Source organism: Bos grunniens, chromosome 14, assembly GCF_055505025.1.
Source record: "Bos grunniens cultivar Pamir isolate PY7600 chromosome 14, Bosgru_T2T1.0, whole genome shotgun sequence".
Lineage (NCBI taxonomy): Eukaryota > Metazoa > Chordata > Mammalia > Artiodactyla > Bovidae > Bos > Bos grunniens.
In genome coordinates, this window is record NC_141178.1 from 17,456,732 (window position 1) to 17,477,607 (window position 20,876).

The following is a 20,876-nucleotide window of genomic DNA, read 5'->3' on the forward strand; positions in this document are numbered from 1 at the left end:
GGCTGGAAAATCCCATGGATGGAGGAGCCTGGTGGGCTACAGTCCATGGGATCACGAAGAGTTAGACACGACTGAGTGACTCCAGTTCACTAATACTGGTCTCATAGAATTAGCTGGGAAGTTGTTTCTCTACCTATGTTTCTGAAATATATTTCCTTTGTGGAGGATTGGCATCATTTATTTAAATATGTGATGGAATTCACCACTGAAGCCATGTAGAACTGGTGAATGATTTTTTTAGTAGGGAAACTTTTAATTTTTATATGCAGCGTGTTTTCCTTTTAAATAGAATTTAATGAGATTTTGCGGAGGAGGCAATGGCACCCCACTCCAGTACTCTTGCCTGGAAAATCCCTTGGGCGGAGGAGCCTGGTAGGCTGCCGTCCATGGGGTCTCGAAGAGTCTGACAGGACTGAGCAACTTCACTTTCACTTTTCACTTTCACCATTAGAGAAGGAAATGACAACCCACTCCAGTGTTCTTACCTGGAGAATCCCAGGGACGGGGGAGCCTGGCGGGCTGCCGTCTATGGGGTCGGACAGAGTCAGACATGACTGAAGTGACTTAGCAGCAGCAGCACTGAGATTTTGATTTTTTGTGCAATCTGACAATCTCTTATTTTTAAGTAGCATGTTTGACCATCAGTATCAGGTAATGATGTATTTTAATTGGTCTTTTGCTATTTGTTAATTGTTTCTCTTGTATTTTTGTTCCTTTGTTTTTTATACCTTCTTTGTTTTAAATGGGTATTCAGTTCAGTTCAGTCTCTCAGTCATGTCCTACTCTTCGCAAACCCATGATTCACAGCACGCCAGGCCTCCCTGTCCATCACCAACTCCCGGAGTTCACTCAGACTCACGTCCATCGAGTCTGTGATGCCATCCAGCCATCTCATCCTCTGTCGTCCCCTTCTGCCCCCAATCCCTCCCAGCATCAGAGTCTTTTCCAATGAGTCAACTCTTCGCATGAGGTGGCCAAAGTACTGGAGTTTCAGCTTTAGCATCATTCCTTCCAAAGAACACCCAGGGCTGATCTCCTTCAGAATGGACTGGTTGGATCTCCTTGCAGTCCAAGGGACTCTCAAGAGTCTTCTCCAAAACCACAGGTCAAAAGCATCAATTCTTCGGTGCTCAGCCTTCTTCACAGTCCAACTCTCACATCCATACATGACCACAGGAAAAACCATAGCCTTGACTAGATGGACCTTTGTTGGCAAAGTAATGTCTCTGCTTTTCAATATCCTATCTAGGTTGATCATAACTTTCCTTCCAAGGAGTAAGCGTCTTTTAATTTTATGGCTGCAGTCACCATCTGCAGTGATTTTGGAGCCCAAAAAATAAATGGTGACACTGTTTCCACTGTTTCCCCATCTATTTCCCATGAAGCGATGGGACCAGATGCCATGATCTTCGTTTTCTGAATGTTGAGCTTTAAGCCAACTTTTTCACTCTCCTCTTTCACTTTCATCAAGAGGCTTTTGAGTTCCTCTTCACTCTCTGCCATAAGGGTGGTGTCATCTGCATATCTGAGGTTCTTGATATTTCTCCAGGCAATCTTGATTCCAGCTGGTGCTTCTTCCAGCCCAGCGTTTCTCATGATGTACTCTGCATATAAGTTAAATAAGCAGGGTGACAATATACAGCCTTGACGTAGTCCTTTTCCTATTTGGAACCAGTCTGTTGTTCCATGTCCAGTTCTAACTGTTGCTTCCTGGCCTGCATACACATTTCTCGGGAGGCAGGTCAGGTGGTCTGGTATTCCCATCTCTTTCAGAATTTTCCACAGTTTGTTGTGATCCACACAGTCAAAGGCTTTGGCATAGTCAATAAAGCAGAAATAGATGTTTTTCTGGAATGCTCTTGCTTTTTCCATGATCCAATTTGATCTCTGGTTCCTCTTGTCTTTTCTAAACCCAGCTTGAACATCAGGAAGTTCATGGTTCACATATTGCTGAAGCCTGGCTTGCTTAGAAAATTTTGAGCCTTACTTTACTAGCATGTGAGATGAGTGCAATTGTGCGGCAGTTTGAGCATTCTTTGGCATTGCCTTTCTTTGGGATTGGAATGAAAACTGACCTTTTCCAGTCCTGTGGCCACTGCTGAGTTTTCCAAATTTGCTGGCATATTGAGTGCAGCATTTTCACAGCATCATCTTTCAGGATTTGAAATAGCTCAACTGGAATTCCATCACCTCCACTAGCTTTGTTCGTAGTGATGCTTTCTAAGGCCCACTTGACTTCACATTCCAGGATGTCTGGCTCTAGGTGAGTGATCACACCATCGTGATTATCTGGGTTGTGAAGATCTTTTTTGTACAGTTCTTCTGTGTATCCTTTCCCCGTCTTCTTAACATCTTCTGCTTCTGTTAGGTCCATACCATTTCTGTCCTTTATTGAGCCCATCTTTTCATGAAATGTCCCCTTGGTATCTCTGATTGTCTTGAAGAGATCTCTAGTCTTTCCCATTCTGTTGTTTTCCTCTATTTCTTTGCATTGATCGCTGAAGAAGGCTTTCTTATCTCTTCTTGCTATTCTTTGGAACTCTGCATTCAGATGTTTATATCTTTCCTTTTCTCCTTTGCTTTTCACTTCTCTTCTTTTCACAGCTATTTGTAAGGCCTCCCCAGATAGCCATTTTGCTTTTTTGCATTTCTTTTCTATGGGGATGGTCTTGATCCCTGTCTCCTGTACAATGTCACGAACCTCATTCCGTAGTTCATCAGGCACTCTATCTATCAGATCTAGTCCCTTCAATCTATTTCTCACTTCCACTGTATAATCATAAGGGATTTGATTTAGGTCATACCTGAATGGTCTAGTGGTTTTCCCTACTTTTTTCAGTTTAAGTCTGCATTTGGTAATCAGGAGTTCATGGTCTGAGCCACAGTCAGCTCCTGGTCTTGTTTTTGTTGACTGTATAGAGCTTCTCCATCTTTGGCTGCAAAGAATATAATCAATCTGATTTTGGTGTTGACCATCTGGTGATGTCCATGTATAGAGTCTTCTCTTGTGTTGTTGGAAGAGGGTGTTTGCTATGACCAGTGCATTTTCCTGGCAAAACTATTAGTCTTTGTCCTGCTTCATTCCGTATTCCAAGGCCAAATTTGCCAGTTACTCCAGATGTTTCTTGACTTCCTACTTTTGCATTCCAGTCCCCTATAATGCAAAGGACATCTCTTTTGGGTGTTAGTTCTAAAAGGTCTTATAAGTCTTCATAGAACCGTTCAACTTCAGCTTCTTCAGCGTTCCTGGTTGGGGCATAGACTTTGATTACTGTGATATTGAATGGTTTGCCTTGGAAACAAACAGAGATCATTCTGTCGTTTTTGAGATTGAATCCAAGTACTGCATTTCCGACTCTTTTGTTGACCATGATGGCTACTCCGTTTCTTCTGAGGGATTTCTGCCTACAGTAGTAGATATAATGGTCATCGGAGTTAAATTCACCCTTTCCAGTCCATTTTAGTTCTCCGATTCCTAGAATGTCTACATTCACTCTTGCCGTCTCTTATTTGACCACTTCCAATTTGCCTTGATTCATGGGTATTATAGTATACCATTTCATTTCCTCCATTGATTTTTTTTTTTTTACTATGTATTAAATAATGATGGATCTAAGAATTATTTTGTGCATTTGAATTTATCACACTCAACCTCAGATATACTTCAACTTAATTTTGCTAAATTATAAAATAATTATTTGAACATAGTTCTGTTCTCTCTTCCTTTCTGTTCATAGAAATATTATGTCTGTATGTGTTGTAACCCAGTCGTATAGTTTTATTTCCATTGTTCTGTGTAATTAACTGCTTTTCTTTGCCAGTCTCCAGTTTGTTTTCAGTGAGAGCTGCTCCACGTGTAGATGTATTTTTGATGTTTGTTGGGGAAGGTGAGTTCAGTGTCCTTTACTCTTCCATCCTGTTTGATATCCTCCTCGAATACCACGTTTTTTAATTCATCTATTGATAGACACTGAGCTTTCTTCTATATGTTGGATATTGTGAATAATCCTCCTCTGAACGTTGGGGTACACGTATCTTTTTCTAGTGGTCTTGTTTTTATTGGATCAATACCCTGAAGTGGAACAGCTAAATTGTGTTGTAGTTCCATTTTTAATTTTTTGAGGAGCTTTCCTACTATTTTCCATAGTGTTTGTACCAATTTACATTCTCATCAACAGTGCACAAAAGGTTCCCTTTTGTCTGCATCCTCCCCAACACTTGTTATTGATGGTGTTTTTGATAACAGCTGTTCTGACAGGTGTGAGATGTCATCTCATTGTAGTTTTTATTTGCGTTTCCCTAATGGTTAGTTTTGTTGAGCATCCTTTCCTGTGTCTGTTGGCCATCTGTATGTCTCCTTTGGAAAAATGTCTATGCAGGTCCTCTGCCCATTTTTTTAATTAGATTGTTTTTATGATAGAGTTACTTGAGTTGTTCATGTATTTTGGAAGCTGTGGATTCGCAGTTTCTTGGAAGGAATGTAGCCTTGGATTGTTCCAACTGTTTGACATTTAAGCTTCTTTACTGAAGCTCTTGACAGTGTGTTTGGTTGTTTTTTTTTTTTAAATGAGTTCTAGCCCTCATTGATAATTTTGTAAACTTTTAGTGATTCCTTTAATGCCTTTCCACTCCCTATAAAAGCTGTTAGAGACCAGTTTCCCTCCTGGCTCAGATGTTAAAGAATTTGCCTGCAATGCCAGAGACCTGGGCTTGATCCCTGAATTTGGAAGATCCCCTGGAGAAGGGGAAGGCAACCCACTCCAGTATTCTTGCCTGGAGAACTCCATGGACAGAGGAGCCTTGCGGGCTACAGTCTGTGGGGTCACAGAGAGTCCGACAAGACTGAGTGCCTGATACTTTCACTTTCATGCTTTTCTCAAGGTTATTAAAGAATGAAAGGTTTCACTAAAGAATGAAAGCATTGACCACTTCCCATCCAAACAGGTTCCTGATGCAGGACCTTTATACTTAAAATTCACCTTCTAGAATATTTTTTTTCCTAAGTAACTTCATGCCTTTTGTCTCTATGAAATGCCATTTTACTTGAGTGGCTTTTCTTGACTATCCTATCTTAAACTGGCAGCACTCCGTTCTATTATCCTGCTTAATTGTTTGTAGAACATCTACAACTATCAAAATACTGTATTTCATTAAGATATTAGTTTATTATCCTTCTTTCCACAGCTAAAATGCAAGATCCATGAAAATAGTGAGGCTGTATTGTTCACTGCTCTCTCCCTAGGTCCTTGAATAACATTTGTTTTTACATTTAAAGTTGCTTAGCTGTGTCCAACTCTTTGCAACCCCATGGACTATACAGTCCATCGAATTCTCCAGGCCAGAATACTAGAGTGGGTAGCCTGTCCCTTCTCCAGGGTATCTTCCCAACCCAGGGATCAAACTCAGGTCTCCTGCATTGCAGGCAGATTCTTCACCGCTGAGCCATAAGGGAAGCCCAAGAATACTGGGGGGTAGCCTGTCCCTTCTCCAAGGGATTTTCCTGACCCAGGGATCAAACTGGGGTCCCCTGAATAACATCTAGTATATATTTATTTCAGTAAAGAACTTGTTTAACAAGTGAATCTACCTTACCTGAAATAAGTCTTTAGTCTGCTGTCATTGCTTAGGACCAACCAATTTTTATTCGTTTGTCCATCTCTGTCCAACCATCCCTCCCTCCTTCTCTCCTTTCCTTCCTAGCTTCTTTCCCTCCTTCCTTCATAAAGTAAATATTTATTGAGTGCATACTATATTCTATGCACTATATTTTTAAGTAACTTGTTTCATAAATTATGTTTCTTATTTAAATGCCTGTCATATAAAAATGCTAACATTTCTTTCAGCTTACTCAGTTAACAGAATAAACCTGTTACATGGAAATCCAATGGAAGACTTTTAACCCTTGATATTCATTGATTCGTTTTTGAAATTCTTAACTTCTGGAATAACCACTTGCCTTGATTCATTTTCTGTGAATAATTGCTGCTTTTTTGAATATCTTTTGTGGGCTCTTTTTTCTATATACTTTGTTCTTCACAAGTATAGCTTTAGTAGATATTCTCATCTAGATCTATACTTAACCTATCACCTTTTCACTGATGGTTTACAAATCTATAAGATTTTCACATATCTGACTTCTTTGTTTCTTTTTTATATCCTTAGGTATCTGTTTGACCTAGATTGTCCATCAGCTGGCAGTGAAAACATTATAGAATATTGTGTTAGAGAGTAACAGCTATTTTCAAAATTTGCTCTGTTCATTAATTTCACAGCTAAGTCCCTGATCACACCTGTCAGCTTTAGCATGTTTTTAAATGGTTTCACCTGAGCTCCAGAGAATGGAGCCATATTTGAGGTGCCAAGTTATGGAGAAACATGATCTCCAGGACTCAGGTTTTCCTCCATACTGTTCCCTTCATTTTGAGATTTTCACAAAGTCATTGATTCAGATTCTTCATTTAGAATTTGGAATAGTTGTTTGAACTGAAAGAGTATGTCATCCATGAACTTCCTACCTTTCAAAAAAAGTATTTAAACAGTAGTACTAAATATTAAAAGAAGTGAAATTTATCAAGGCTTTACTTTTCAGATTTTTACAAAATACTTTTTTCCCCTTACTTTACTCATTATTCTTGTCTTTCCTTTTGTCACTAAGTTCATTCTTTTACTATAGTGAAGTAGTCCTCTCAATCCCAGTGAATGGAAACAGAATGGGTTGGCTTAGCTTAGCGCTTCATGTGGAAACAGGAAAGAATTTAGGAATTATAATTTCTCCTCTAACAAAAAGGGGTAGTTAGAGCGCTCATTCTTACTGAAGTCTCTGGTGCGAAATCCAGCTCATTCTTCTGTGCAGGTAGTATTGTCAAGAAACCAGTTTATTAACTTAAGTAAATTGATATGCCTACTCTTAAAGTCAGTCGTGTAAAATGAACACACACACGTGTATCTTTTGTTCCTAACAAATACTTATTTATTAGGAGAGTTATTTGCTATGTAGCAAATAACTTTTCTGTATTAGTCAGTCTTGGTTTTCATCTAATAGCAGTAAACAATTCTTTTGTAGAAGTCTTCGGAGGGTCCTAGATTTAGCTCAAATTGACTAAAATGACTAGCAAATCTTTTCTGTATTAGTCAGTCTTGGTTTTCATCTAATAGCAGTAAACAATTCTTTTGTAGAAGTCTTCGGAAGGTCCTAGATTTAGCTCAAATTGACTAAAATGACTACGTGTACTATGCGTTGTGTTAAGGAAAATGATAAATGTATTCACTATTTAGAATGTCTGTTGTAAATCTTTTAAATATTTTTATTATTGTTGTAAATATAATATATCTGAAAATGTTTTGAAAAATGAATCATGTCTTAAGCATGTCTTAAGTTTGAGAGTACAGTGTTGGTAAAATACGTATTCAAGTAAATAGCTTAATAAAGGATAATTGACTCTTCAGTTATTTAAGAAAAAGCTAACATAGAAAACAACCAGTTAACCATAGAAAACAATACCCTATATTTATTTTTAAGTTATAATCTATATATCACTGAGAGTTGAGACCCAAGAAATATTTTATGATAATGCTTCCTTAATTATGTAGTTGTCTTTATATAATAAGTGAGGTGAGGCTTACCATTAGTTAGTGGTAAATCCCTTTAGAAAATACATAGAATTGTAGTATCTCTTGACAACCTATATAAACTGAGGGTATATCTTGTTAGTTGACCATATGACCTTAAACAGAGCATTGCTATAATTTTGACATTTCTTTTAAAACTGTTAAGTAGTTACTAATATATTAATTGCTGGAAGGACAGCGTGAAGCTTTGAGATTATTTTAGTTTTTTAAAAGCAATAATTGTTCTGGTTTTGCATTGTTTATAATTGCAATCATAGGTTTTAAAGACTTAGAAAACAATAAGTATTATATGTCTTTATGTAGTAATGAAATGTTGATGGTGAATTTATTATTAAATCAGTAATAATTTTCAGAAATGAATAGTACTTAGCATTGAATTCCTGGATTTATAGATGTAAAGAAAATACTTCTCTAATTTGAAATGAATTATCTATTTTTTCATTACTTAATAATCAGGTTTTAAATATAAATATTATTTTTTTAACTTTCATTAGTTTATACATTCAATACATTTTACATGTATTGCTTTGCTAATACAAAGCAATGTTGTCTTCTAAATGTAGAAATTTGGTTACAGAGCAAATAAAATTATACCTTGCCCATTTTCATTTCCTTTTCTTCCAGGCATTTCAGCAGTTCCCTTCTGCCAGGAGAATTGATTAGGTTTTCTATTTTTTAAATGCCTTCATTACTCAGACATTTCCAATTTTTAAATTAACATCATGTAGAATTAAAGAAAGTCTTTTATCTCAACTGTCTTTATTTTTTTTTTAATTTTATTTTATTTTTAAACTTTACATAATTGTATTAGTTTTGCCAAATATCAAAACGAATCCACCACAGGTATACACGTGTTCCCCATCCTGAACCCTCTTCCCTCCTCCCTCCCCATACCATCCCTCTGGGTCGTCCCAGTGCACCAGCCCCAAGCATCCAGCATTGTGCATCGAACCTGGACTGGCATCTCGTTTCATACATGCTATTTTACATGTTTCAATGCCATTCTCCCAAATCTTCCCACCCTCTCCCTCTCCCACAGAGCCCATAAGACTGTTCTATACATCAGTGTCTCTTTTGCTGTCTCGTACACAGGGTTATTGTTACCATCTTTCTAAATTCCATATATATGCATTAGTATACTGTATTGGTGTTTTTCCTTCTGGCTTACTTCACTCTGTATAATAGGCTCCAGTTTCATCCACCTCACTAGAACTGATTCAAATGTATTCTTTTTAATGGCTGAGTAATACTCCATTGTGTATATGTACCATAGCTTTCTTATCCATTCATCTGCTGATGGACATCTAGGTTGCTTCCATGTCCTGGCTATTATGAACAGTGCTGCGATGAACATTGGGGTACACGTGTCTCTTTCCCTTCTGGTCTCCTCAGTGTGTATGCCCAGCAGTGGGATTGCTGGATCATAAGGCAGTTCTATTTCCAGTTTTTTAAGGAATCTCCACACTGTTCTCCATAGTGGCTGTACTAGTTTGCATTCCCACCAACAGTGTAAGAGGGTTCCCTTTTTTTCCACACCCTCTCCAGCATTTATTATTTGTAGACGAAAGCATTTCCTCTAAAGTCAGGAACACGACAAGGGTGCCCACTTTCACCATTACTATTCAACATAGTTTTGGAAGTTTTGGCCACAGCAATCAGAGCAGAAAAAGAAATAAAAGGAATCCAAATTGGAAAAGAAGAAGTAAAACTCTTACTATTTGCAGATGACATGATCCTCTACATAGAAAACCCTAAAGACTCCACCAGAAAATTACTAGAACTAATCAATGACTATAGTAAAATTGCAGGATATAAAATCAACACACAGAAATCACTTACATTCCTATACACTAATAATGAGAAAACCAAAAGAGAAATTAAGGAAACAATTCCATTCACCATTGCAACGGAAAGAATAAAATACTTAGGAATATATCTACCTAAAGAAACTAAAGACCTTTATATAGAAAACCATAAAACACTGGTGAAAGAAATCAAAGAGGACACTAATAGATGGAGAAATATACCATGTTCATGGATTGGAAGAATCAATATAGGGAAAATGAGTATACTACCCAAAGCAATTTATAGATTCAATGCAATCCCTATCCAGCTACCAACAGTATTCTTCACAGAGCTAGAACAAATAATTTCACAATTTGTATGGAAATACAAAAAACCTCGAATAGCCAAAGCAATCCTGAGAAAGAAGAATGGAACTGGAGGAATCAACCTACCTGACTTCAGGCTCTACTACAAAGCCACAGTTATCAAGACAGTATGGTACTGGCACAAAGACAGAAATATAGATCAATGGAACAAAATAGCCCAGAGATAAATCCACGCACATATGGACACCTTATCTTTGACAAAGAAGGCAAGAATATACAATGGATTAAAGACAATCTCTTTAACAAGTGGTGCTAGGAAATCTGGTCAACCACTTGTAAAAGAATGAAACTATACCTGTGGCGGATTCATTTTGATATTTGGCAAAACTAATACAATTATGTAAAGTTTAAAAATAAAATAATATTAGAAAAAAAAAAAGAATGAAACTAGAACACTTTCTAACACCATACACAAAAATAAACTCAAAATGGATTAAAGATCTAAACGTAAGACCAGAAACTATAAAACTTCTAGAGGAGAACATAGGCAAAACACTCTCTGACATACATCACAGCAGGATCCTCTATGACCCACCTCCCAGAATATTGGAAATAAAAGCAAAAATAAACAAATGGGACCTAATTAACCTTAAAAGCTGATACACATCAAAGGAAACTATTAGCAAGGTGAAGAGGCAGCCTTCAGAATGGGAGAAAATAATAGCAAATCAAGCAACTGACAAACAACTAATCTCAAAAATATACAAGCAACTCCTACAGCTCAACTCCAGAAAAATAAATGACCCGATCAAAAAATGGGCCAAAGAACTAAATAGACATTTCTCCAAAGAAGACATACAGATGGCTAACAAACACATGAAAAGATGCTCAACATCACTCATTATCAGAGAAATGCAAATCAACTGTCTTTAAATCAATTTAATGCTAAGTGGTTTGGGGAAAAAGTGTCAGCAGTTTTGGCTTATTTACGTTTGTAGAAAACAGTGTATCTGTTTCCAAATTGTTAACCTTTGCAATTAGCAATAAGATATTCCTGATTCCACTAATCATATATGAAATAAAAATCTACCTGAGTGGTACTGTATTGTTGGACATGGGGAAAGACATAAGGAGTAGAGGAAGGCACTTTTGTTTTTGTTTCTAAAGATACTTGATGAAGATTATGAGAAGAAAGAAAACAGAGAGAGTGTCTCTACTACTAACCAACTTCCTTCATTTTCCATATTGATGTTTATAAGGTTATTTACCTAGGCACAAAGTATATACACTTTTTCCTGTAGGAAAGTACAGTATCTTTATAAAGGGAAAGACTGATTCTCTTTCCAGAATATCGATCCCTGCCCACCAATATTGAAGATTGTAAATTACATGTATATTATCAGGTCTATATAAATAGTCACTGTTCAGTGACCCCAACATTGATAATAAGATTGTCAAAATGTACATATATAGGTTTTTGTTTTTATTTTTGTTTTGCTCTAGATAGTGCTTTCTTTTGTTATCCAGATCGGTCTTTTATTTTACGCTTTGCGTTGTGCAATACCAGCAGTGTGTGATACTGTGTAAGGAAATCCATACCATGTAATTTTTATAATTTCACTTAGTTTTAAGTTACTATTATCTAATCAAGTTCCCCTTCCCAATTATTGACATGTATCACATAGTCTCACATTGAATTTATTTATTAATTTTGTCCTAAAGCTTTGTCATATTCACTCTCTTTTACATTTTTTTGTACAAAGTAGTTCAGTATTTGATTATCATTTTTCTGAGAATTAATTTATCACTAATCTTTTTTCTGTTGATAATATAGACGTTTTACAAATTCACACAGAAATGGAATTTTCAGCCTTCTTTCTTTTTCTTGTTTTTTAGACAATTTGTTAGACATTTTCTGAATTCTTCCAGCAATAAATAATTTTTCTGAAATAATCTTGAAGGTCTCAGAATAGTACATGGTCCTGGTCTGTCATGGTCTGTCATATTTTAACAACTCCTCATACAGTATATTGCCAGTGTTGTAAATAGATGAGGTGCTTTTATTTATTTATTTTTATTGTGTGTGTGTGTTTAAAAGGAATAGTTGTGCAATAATGATGTGTTATGTTTTGGTTATTTTTTCACAGTGATTAATTGTGGGGATGTTTGTCATTACACATTAAGATCTCATCTTCTAGGTAAAATGTGCTTTTTAAAATAGATTATCTGCTTGCTAAATAAATAAATGTAAAGTATTATGTTAAAAGGTTCTGTTTAAGACTTAGAAAATGGTATACCAAATTTCAACTTATGGTCTGATTCCAAAGAAGAAGCAGACACATATCTAAGGTAGTACCAGTGTCATTTGGAATTCTTTTTTTCAATTTCATGAATTTAAGTGTGGTGTTTTTTAATCCAACATAATCATCATTTAGCATTTCTTGGATAACATAAAATTTGAAAGACTATATATAGCTCTCTACCAATTTTAAAATATGTAGCTTGAAATAATTCCAAAATATTTTAAGACAAATTTGGCAAAGCCTTTATTTTGTAAATAGCATGGAAACTTGTGTAGATTTTTTAACAATTTCAGAATTAGTTACAGATGATTTAAAGTTGGTCATTCTTCTTGAGGGCAAAATATTTTAAGTCTTATGACAGGCAGAGTACCACAGTGCTAACCACATATTATTATGCAGTTTTCATCGTTTCCAAATTATTGTGGACTGTTGTGTAGCTACAATTATATTATTATTCGAGTCTCAACTTGAAAGTTTCCAAGTTTAATAGTATTAGCTTCTTGATTAAGACATTTTGAATGTTCAAACCTACGAGAATCTATCTTGTAGTACCCCTTCAATATCACCGTTCACTATTCAAATGTGTATTTATAATTTTAATATATATATCTAGAACATGATCTACTTAGTTATTCACTTAATCTTTTCTTTTTCCTTACCAAAAAAATAATATGAACCTAAAAGTAAAGTATGATCCTAGTTTCAACTCAGTTGAAACTAGGCCAGTTTCATGGCTCAGTACTCATGGCCAACACTATAAGGGAGAAAAAAAGGAAATAGAATAATGGTAATAGTGTATATTCCTGGGAGTAGCAAGATGGAAGGTGAATTATGACTGGTTTTGACTTTTTTTCCTTTATATATTTTCTAAGTTATTTTCAGTGAGGTACTAGTACCTCTCTAATTAGAAGATAAATATTTTTAATTTGTTTTGAAACAATCCAGATTCTTGAAGTCTATATTATCCTATCTCTGTTGACAAGTCTTGTTTGACTATGCTAAAGCCTTTGACTGTGTGGATCACAACAAACTGTGGAGAATTCTTAAAGAGATGGGAATACCAGCCCACCTTACCTATCTCCTGAGAAACCTGTATGCAGGTCAAGAAGCAGCAGTTAGAACCAGACATGGAACAACAGACGAGTTCAAAATTGGGAAAGAAGTACATCAAGGCTATATACTGTCACCCTGCTTATTTAACTTATATACAGAGTACATCATGGGAAATGCCAGGTTGGATGAAGCACAAGTTGTAGTCTAGATTGCCAGGAGAAATATCAACAGCCTCAGATAGGCACATGATTCTACTTTAATGGCAGAAAGTGAAGAGGAACTAAAGATCCCTTGATGAGAATAAAAGAGGAGAGTGAAAAAGCTGACTTAAAACTCAGCTTTCAAAAAACTAAGATCATGACATCTTGTCACATCACTTCATGTCAAATAGGGGAAAATGTGGAAACAGTGACAGACTATTTTTTTGGGCCCCAGTATCACGGCGAATGGTGACTGCGGGACTGCAGCAATGAAATTAAAAGACTCTTACTCCTTGGAAGGAAAGCTATGACTAAAAGCAGAGACATCATTTTGCCAACAAACATCCGTATAGTCAAAGCTGTGGTTTTTTCAGTAGTCATGTACAGATGTGAAAGTTGGAGCATAAAGAAGGCTGAGTGCCAAAGAATTGATGCTTTCGAGCTGTGGTACTGGAGAAGACTCTTTGAGTTCCTCCAACAGCAAGGAGATCAAAACAGTCAATCCTGAAAGAAATCAATCCTGAATATTCATTGGAAGGACTGATGATGAAACTGAAACTCTAATACTTTGGCCACCTGATGCCAACTGACTCAATGGAAAAATACCCTGATTATGGGAAAGATTGAGAGCAGGAGCAGAAGCAGGCAATAGAGGATGAGATGGTTAAATAGCCTCACTGACTCGATGGACATGAATTTCAGCAAGCTCTAGGAGATGGTGAAGGATAGAGGAGCCTGGGAGGCTACAGTTCATAGGGTCACAAAGAGTTTGACAACTTGGCAACTCAACAACAACAACATACTAACAAGTGCTAGTAGTTTTTCAGAGTCAAAAAGACAAGTCATATGAACATATTTGCCATCAAATTGGCATCATAGTATTCAGTGTATATAAATGTTCTAATACAAGTACACTTTTAAATTCTATTTCATGAAGCATTTTACTGGTAGCCACAATTGTAAAAAAGATGGCTTATCTCATTAATTTATACTGACAGTTCTTTTCTCTGATAAATTTATAAAAGAAAAAAGTTTAAAACAACAAAATTTTGCTCTTAACCTTGAAATGTATGAGTACTTATTTTTTTAATCAAATATGTGTGTGTGTTTATGTATATATCCTTTTATACGTATGTAAGGGTATCCAACTGAAGATGTGGATATGCATCCTGAGTTTTAACCTGCAGAGATTTCTGATTAAGTAGGTCTGAAGTAGAAACCAGGAATCTGTATTTTATATCAGCATCTGCATGATTCTGATGCAGAAATTCCAACAGACCATAGTAAATGATTTATTTTTCATTATTCTGCAGTCAGATCATGGGCCACATTTAGTCCATTTTCTTAATTTAACACATTTTTTATGGTCTCCAAGGTACATACATCCCACAAGTTGCACTGTGCAACCCACTAGTAAACCAGTGAGGGAATACAAAGTTAGAACTTGTGTTTACATTTTTATCTCATTCCTTAATTTCAATTTTTTCTTTTATAATGTACCTTAATAATTGATATAGTAGTATGTATAATACAAATATTAAGAAATAACCCTTCTATAGCCTGTGAACTATTTAACATGTTGGTCTATGATACAATGTATGTTTTTTTATGATGCCATATTAAGTGTTTTCTATTTCAAATATTGATAGTAGACAATATTTGATAATATTTGATAGTAGATAATATTGATAGTAGACATCTTAATATCAAATGACAGTTAACTACATTTTTGTATGTTTGCCTCCCTAACCCCTTTTGTCCCTATTATCAGGTGATGCTTTTCCTTGGACAATCAGCTTGCATCATTTCAGCATATATACCCTTTTTGGAAAACAAGTGACACTTTGCCTAGTTGAACCCATGGGTTGTACCTCTACACTAGCTGTTACATCCCCAAAATTGCTTGCTACAGGACCTGATATGAGGCATTCATTTGTTGTCTGTCTGCATGTTGACCTAGAGTCACTTGAGATAAAATGCTCAAACCCCCAGGTAGGTACATTTGATTTATGAAAGGAAATTTAAAATAACGTGATTTAAGAACAATTGTTACCCATTTTGTTGAAGGGTTTCTTTCTGTTAAGTGTCCTAAATTATTTTTAACAAGGCCATCAAGATCAGAATGGTTAGATTAAGTATTGCTTTGAAGTTCTGTCAAGTTTTGTAATTTAAACTCTTCTGAAAATGTAATGGTGGCAGCATAAATGCATTTTTTGGCTGATGGAATGAAATCAGTTGCAGATGTAAGGTTTTTAAACAGTGAAGAACTACTTTACTGTCAGATTGGAAGAGTCTGTTGAAGTGATCACATGTAATTTCTAATCAGATTCTCACTCAGAACTTTGTTTGCTCAACATGTAGTATTTTTATTTTAAATCACTGTTGACTGTTTAAAAAAGGCATTTGTTAATCATTTAACATTCCAGTTGGAATAGACCAAACATGTATATTTGACAGTTTTATAATTTAGTATGAGCTCAGGTCTCCTGGGTTTGTACAAATTATTAATTGCATACAATTTAATACTTGTTTCTTTGACCCCAAGCAAACTCTAATATAATTTCCACTCAGATTGTCAATGTTGAATAATATTTGAAATTATATTTTTAAAACAATGCTTTAAAATTTTTATTGGATTTGACAGATTAATGTTGATAAATCTTTGTTTATCCCAGCATTAGTAGTTACAAGCCAGTTTTAAAAGTGTCTTTCTTTTAAATTAATTAATTAGTTTTTTTTAAACTTTACAATAGTCTGTTGGTTTTGCCATACATTGACATGAATCTGCCATGGGTGTACATGTGTTCCCCATCCTGAACCCCCCCCCCCCCACCTCTCTCCCCATCCCATCCCTCTGGGTCATCAAAAAAATATAAGTGTCTTTTAAAGTGGGTTCAAATATTATTCTGTATTTTATAGAGCCTCATTACTGATAGCATTCTCCTCCTTTCTCCTCTTCTCTTTGCCTCACTCCACATACTATATATTAAACAGTTTGGCTTAATTTTTATATATATTTGTGCATTTTGACAAAATCAGACCTGCTAATATCTTGGTGATGGCCTTATAAAAATGCATATAGTTAGAATTATGATAAAGCAGATATATTAAACTAATAGCTTATCCAATATTACAAAAGTAATTTCTTTTATAATCAGGGAGGCCTGGCATGCTGCAATTCATGGGGTCGCAAAGAGTAGGACACAACTGAGCAACTGAACTGAATAAATCTCTTTGAACATTAGTAAATACACCAGTTTAATAGCCATTTGCCATTCTATTATGACCCATAGTGGAATAAAAGAGAATAATTATGAAATGACTTACCCTCTCAAATTATTCTTTGAATGCTGCTTCTGATGGTTCTTGAAACTCATTTCCTAGCAGAAGAAAAACTGTTCTTGGTTGAGTTTTGTCCCCCATAAAATATATGTTGAATTCCTAACATCTAGTATCTCATTGTGTGACCTTATCTGTTAATTGGATAGAGAAAATCAAGTCAAGGCAGAAGTAAATGGAGAAGGAAATGGCAACCCACTCCAGTATTCTTGCCTGGAGAATCCCAGGGACGGGGGAACCTTGTGGGCTTCCGTCTATGGGGTCACACAGAGTCGGACAGGACTGAAGCAACTCAGCAGCAGCAATCAAGTTAAAATGAAGTCCTTAGGGTGAGCCCTCATACACTGTTGATATCCTTATAAAAGGGAAAATTAGATAAACAGAGGAAGTTGATGTGAAGATACAGAGGGAGAGTGCCTTGTGAATGGAGACAGAGATTGGACTGATCCAGCTGAAAGCCAAAGAACAGCAGAATTGTTGGCTACAATCAAAAAAATAAGAGGCATGAAGGAGTCTTCTGAGTCCCAGATCATGGCCCTGCTGATACCTTGTATAGGGACTCTCTATTATCTCCAGAACCATGAAACTATAAATTTCTGTTGTTTTAAGCCACTCACTTTCTGATACTTTCATATGCCAGCTCTAGCAAGCAGATTGTAGAGAGACAGGTTCACTTTTGGTAGATCCTTTATCACAGAAGGTGTTAAATGGGGGAAAATAGATTTAGTTTAGTTCTACCATAGTAACAGAAGCCCACCATGGCCTATCTATCCTATTAATTATTTCTGTATACTCCAGGGGAAAAAAGCAAAAACTAACAATATAAATTGATGTTTCCAATTTGTTTTTTAAATAATTGAATTGTAAAAAGGACTTAAAAACAGCTATCGAAATTTTCTTAATGAGGTGTAAAGGAAAGGATACTGAAAGAAAAAGTTAAGAATTCATAATGGAGAAGTAAAGTATAAAAACAAATCGGATTTGAGAATTGAAAATACAATATATGAAAAAAAAAATACTGTCTAAGGTTACAGGTGGTCTGCATGTGACAGAAGAGTCACTGAACTTGAACATAGAGCATAGAAAGTATTGAATTTGCAAAACAGAAAAAAGATACTTTAAAAAAGATCAAAGCTTAGTGACTGTGGGACAAAACGTTCAAATATATATGTAATTGGAATTCCAGAAGGTAAGGAGAAAAAGCTGGAGCCAGAAAAATATTAACAAATAATTGTCCAAAATTTCAGAAAGAGGTAGGCTTTTACGTATTCAGGAAGTTCACTTAGTCTCAAGTTTATCTTTGAGAATAAACTCAAAGGAAAACCTGTTTGGAGACACTGTGATTAAAATACTGAACCGAGAAAGACAAACTTTTAAAAAAACCTTGAAAGCAGCTACAAGAAGATACATATATACACTTTAACAATGATTTGAATGACTGCAGATTTCTCATTATAAATGATAGACAACAGAAGACATTGGAATAATACATTTAAAATGCTTACAGAAAAGCACTCTCAAGCCAGTGTGTGTGTCCACAGAAACAAAAGTGAAATAAAGACACTGTACTGCTGTTGCTGCTGCTAAGTCGCTTCAGTCGTGTCCGACTCTGTGCAACCCCATAGACGGCAGCCCACCGGGCTCCCCCGTCCCTGGGATTCTCCAGGCAAGAACACTGGAGTGGGATGCCATTTCCTTCTCCAATGCATGAAAGTGAAAAGTGAAAGTGAAGTCGCTCATTCGTGTCCAACTCTTAGCGACCCCATGGACTGCAGCCCACCAGGCTCCTCCATCCATGGGGTTTTCCAGGCAAGAGTACTGGAGTAGGGTGCCATCGCCTTCTCCGAAAGACATTGTAGATGAGGGAAAACTAAGAAAATTTGCTACCAGCAGCTCTGCTTTATAAGAAATAATGAAGGAAGTTCTGTATGTTAAAAGGGAATGATACTAGATGAAAACTTAAATCTTCAGAAATAAAGAAAACCACCAGAAATAATAAATAGCTTAATAAATCTTTCTTAAAAGCTGCTTTAAAAAAATATGTATGACTGTTGAAAGCAAATGTATAACACTGACTGCTAGAGCTTTCAATGTATATAGATATAATATACAAGAAAATTTCATCATTAAGGGAACCTATAGTGGTTTTTAAATTTCTAAATATCTCATGAAGTGTTACAGTGTAACTTTAGATTGTGAAAGTTTTTATGTATATATTTTAGTTTCTTAGTGAAGTGAAAGTCCCTCAGTCGTGTCCAGGTCTTTGCCACCCCATGGACTATATACAGTCCATGGAATTCTCAAGGCCAGAATACTGGAGTGGGTAGCCTTTCCCTTCTGCAGGGGCTCTTCCCAACTCAGGGATCAAACCCAGGTCTCCCACAGTGCGGGTGGATTCTTTACCAGCTGAGCCTAAAATAAAGTAAAAATACAAAGAGATACAGCCAAACACCAATAGATAAAATGAAATACTAAAAAAAATTCAAATAATCTAAAGAAAGGAAGACATGATAACAGAGTTACATAACACAGGGTGGAAATAGAAAACAAAAAAATAAAATTACAGGGCTGAACCCAGTTTAACAAGTATTACGTTAAAGGTTATGATCTTAACTGGTGGAGTGTTAGACCAGGATTCAGCAGATTAAGGCCTGTAGGCAAATTAGACTACGCCCACATTTTTACGTATTGTCCAAGAATGCCATCATACTGTGCGTGCATACTAAGTTGCTTCAGTGGTGTCTGACTCTTTGCGACCCTTTGGATCATAGCCCACCAGGCTCCTCTCTGTATGGGATTCTCCACACCAGAAGTACTAAAGTGGGTTGCCATGCCCTCCTCCAGGGCATCTTCTGGATCCAGGGATCGAACCCAAGTCTCTTACATCTTCTGCATTGGCAGGTGGGACCACTACAGCCACAGAATGAAGTAACAGCAAGGGAGAACACTATGGCTTAAGAAGTATAGAATGTTTACTATTTGGCCATTTACAGAAAATTTGCTGATCCCTGGTCTAGCTGCTCCTAATAGAGTAGTGATAAAGCAGCACTCTACTATACATTGCATAATAGGGAAACACTTGAAATATTAAGAAACAGAATATAAATACATGTATAGGAAAACGTACAAACAGTATAAGAAAGATGGATTTGTTTATTTTAACACCAAATAAAATAAACATAAAGGAGTGTTCTCAGAGATAAAGGAAATGAAAGAAAAATGGACAGAATTAAAGGAAAAAATAGGTAATTCTATTTATTCATATTAGGAATTTATCCCATGTCTCTCAGTGATTGTTAAAGAATTAGATGAAAAATAAATAATTGCAGATATAGAAGATATGAAAAATACTTGTGAACCCACTTTCATCTAATTAACATTTATAGAACACTATTCAACAACCATGGAATGCATATTATTTTCATATATACATGGTCTCATTGTATGAAGAGAATTAAAATCAGTATATTAACCATAGTCAAATTGTATTAGATATCAATACTTAACTAGGAAAACTATAAATATCTGGACATTAAACAATAACTCATAAAGGAAAGTGAGAAACCACAGTTCAGTTCAGTTCAGTCACTCAGTCGTGTCCGACTCTTTGCGACTCCATGAATTGCAGCACGCCAGGCCTCCCTGCCCATCACCAACTCCCGGAGTTCACTCAAACTCATGTCCATTGAGTTGGTGAAACCACATGCCACACGTAATTGCAAAATATTGAATTGTTTTCCACTAAGATCAAGAAAAACACAGGATGCCTTCTTTCATCACCTCTATGTCATACTGACCATCTTAGCCATTGCAATTAAAAAGAAATAACCAAGCAAAAGAAATAGTAAGACTAGAGATGAAAGAGGTAAAACTCTCCCTTTTTTCATATGATCAAATATGTTACAGAAATTCCCCGAGGAATTAAGAAGCTATTACTAGGACTAATAAACTTATTATGATTGTATAAGACAAGATTAATGTCTAAAAACCAATTGTATTTTTCTGTACTAGCAGCCAAAATTTGGAAAATGGAATAATGAATCAGTTCCGTTTACACTGATGCCAGTAAACGTACACAAATTAATTTAACAAAACATGTCCAAGATCTCTACCTTGAAAACCACAAAACACTGCTGAGAGAACTTGAACGTCTAACTGGAGAGAGATACCTGTTCATAGATTAGAAGACAACATTGTTAAGATGGCAGCTATCCTGAAATTGACCTAGATATTGGGTATAA

General features: G+C 35.9%; 1 protein-coding gene across 30 annotated transcripts in view; it reads left to right on the forward strand.

Moving 5' to 3' along the window:
- VPS13B (vacuolar protein sorting 13 homolog B) overlaps nucleotides 1-20,876 on the forward strand; it is an 805,974-nt gene that overhangs the window by 385,432 nt on the left and 399,666 nt on the right. For 28 of the 30 annotated variants that reach the window (XM_086336078.1, XM_086336091.1, XM_086336075.1 and 25 more), the window contains one exon: nucleotides 15,068-15,288. The exons of the other annotated variants lie outside the window; for them this stretch is intronic. In XM_086336078.1, the coding sequence (XP_086192204.1) occupies nucleotides 15,068-15,288 (221 nt within the window). The remainder of the gene's footprint in view (nucleotides 1-15,067; nucleotides 15,289-20,876) is intronic. 30 annotated transcript variants of the gene reach the window in all.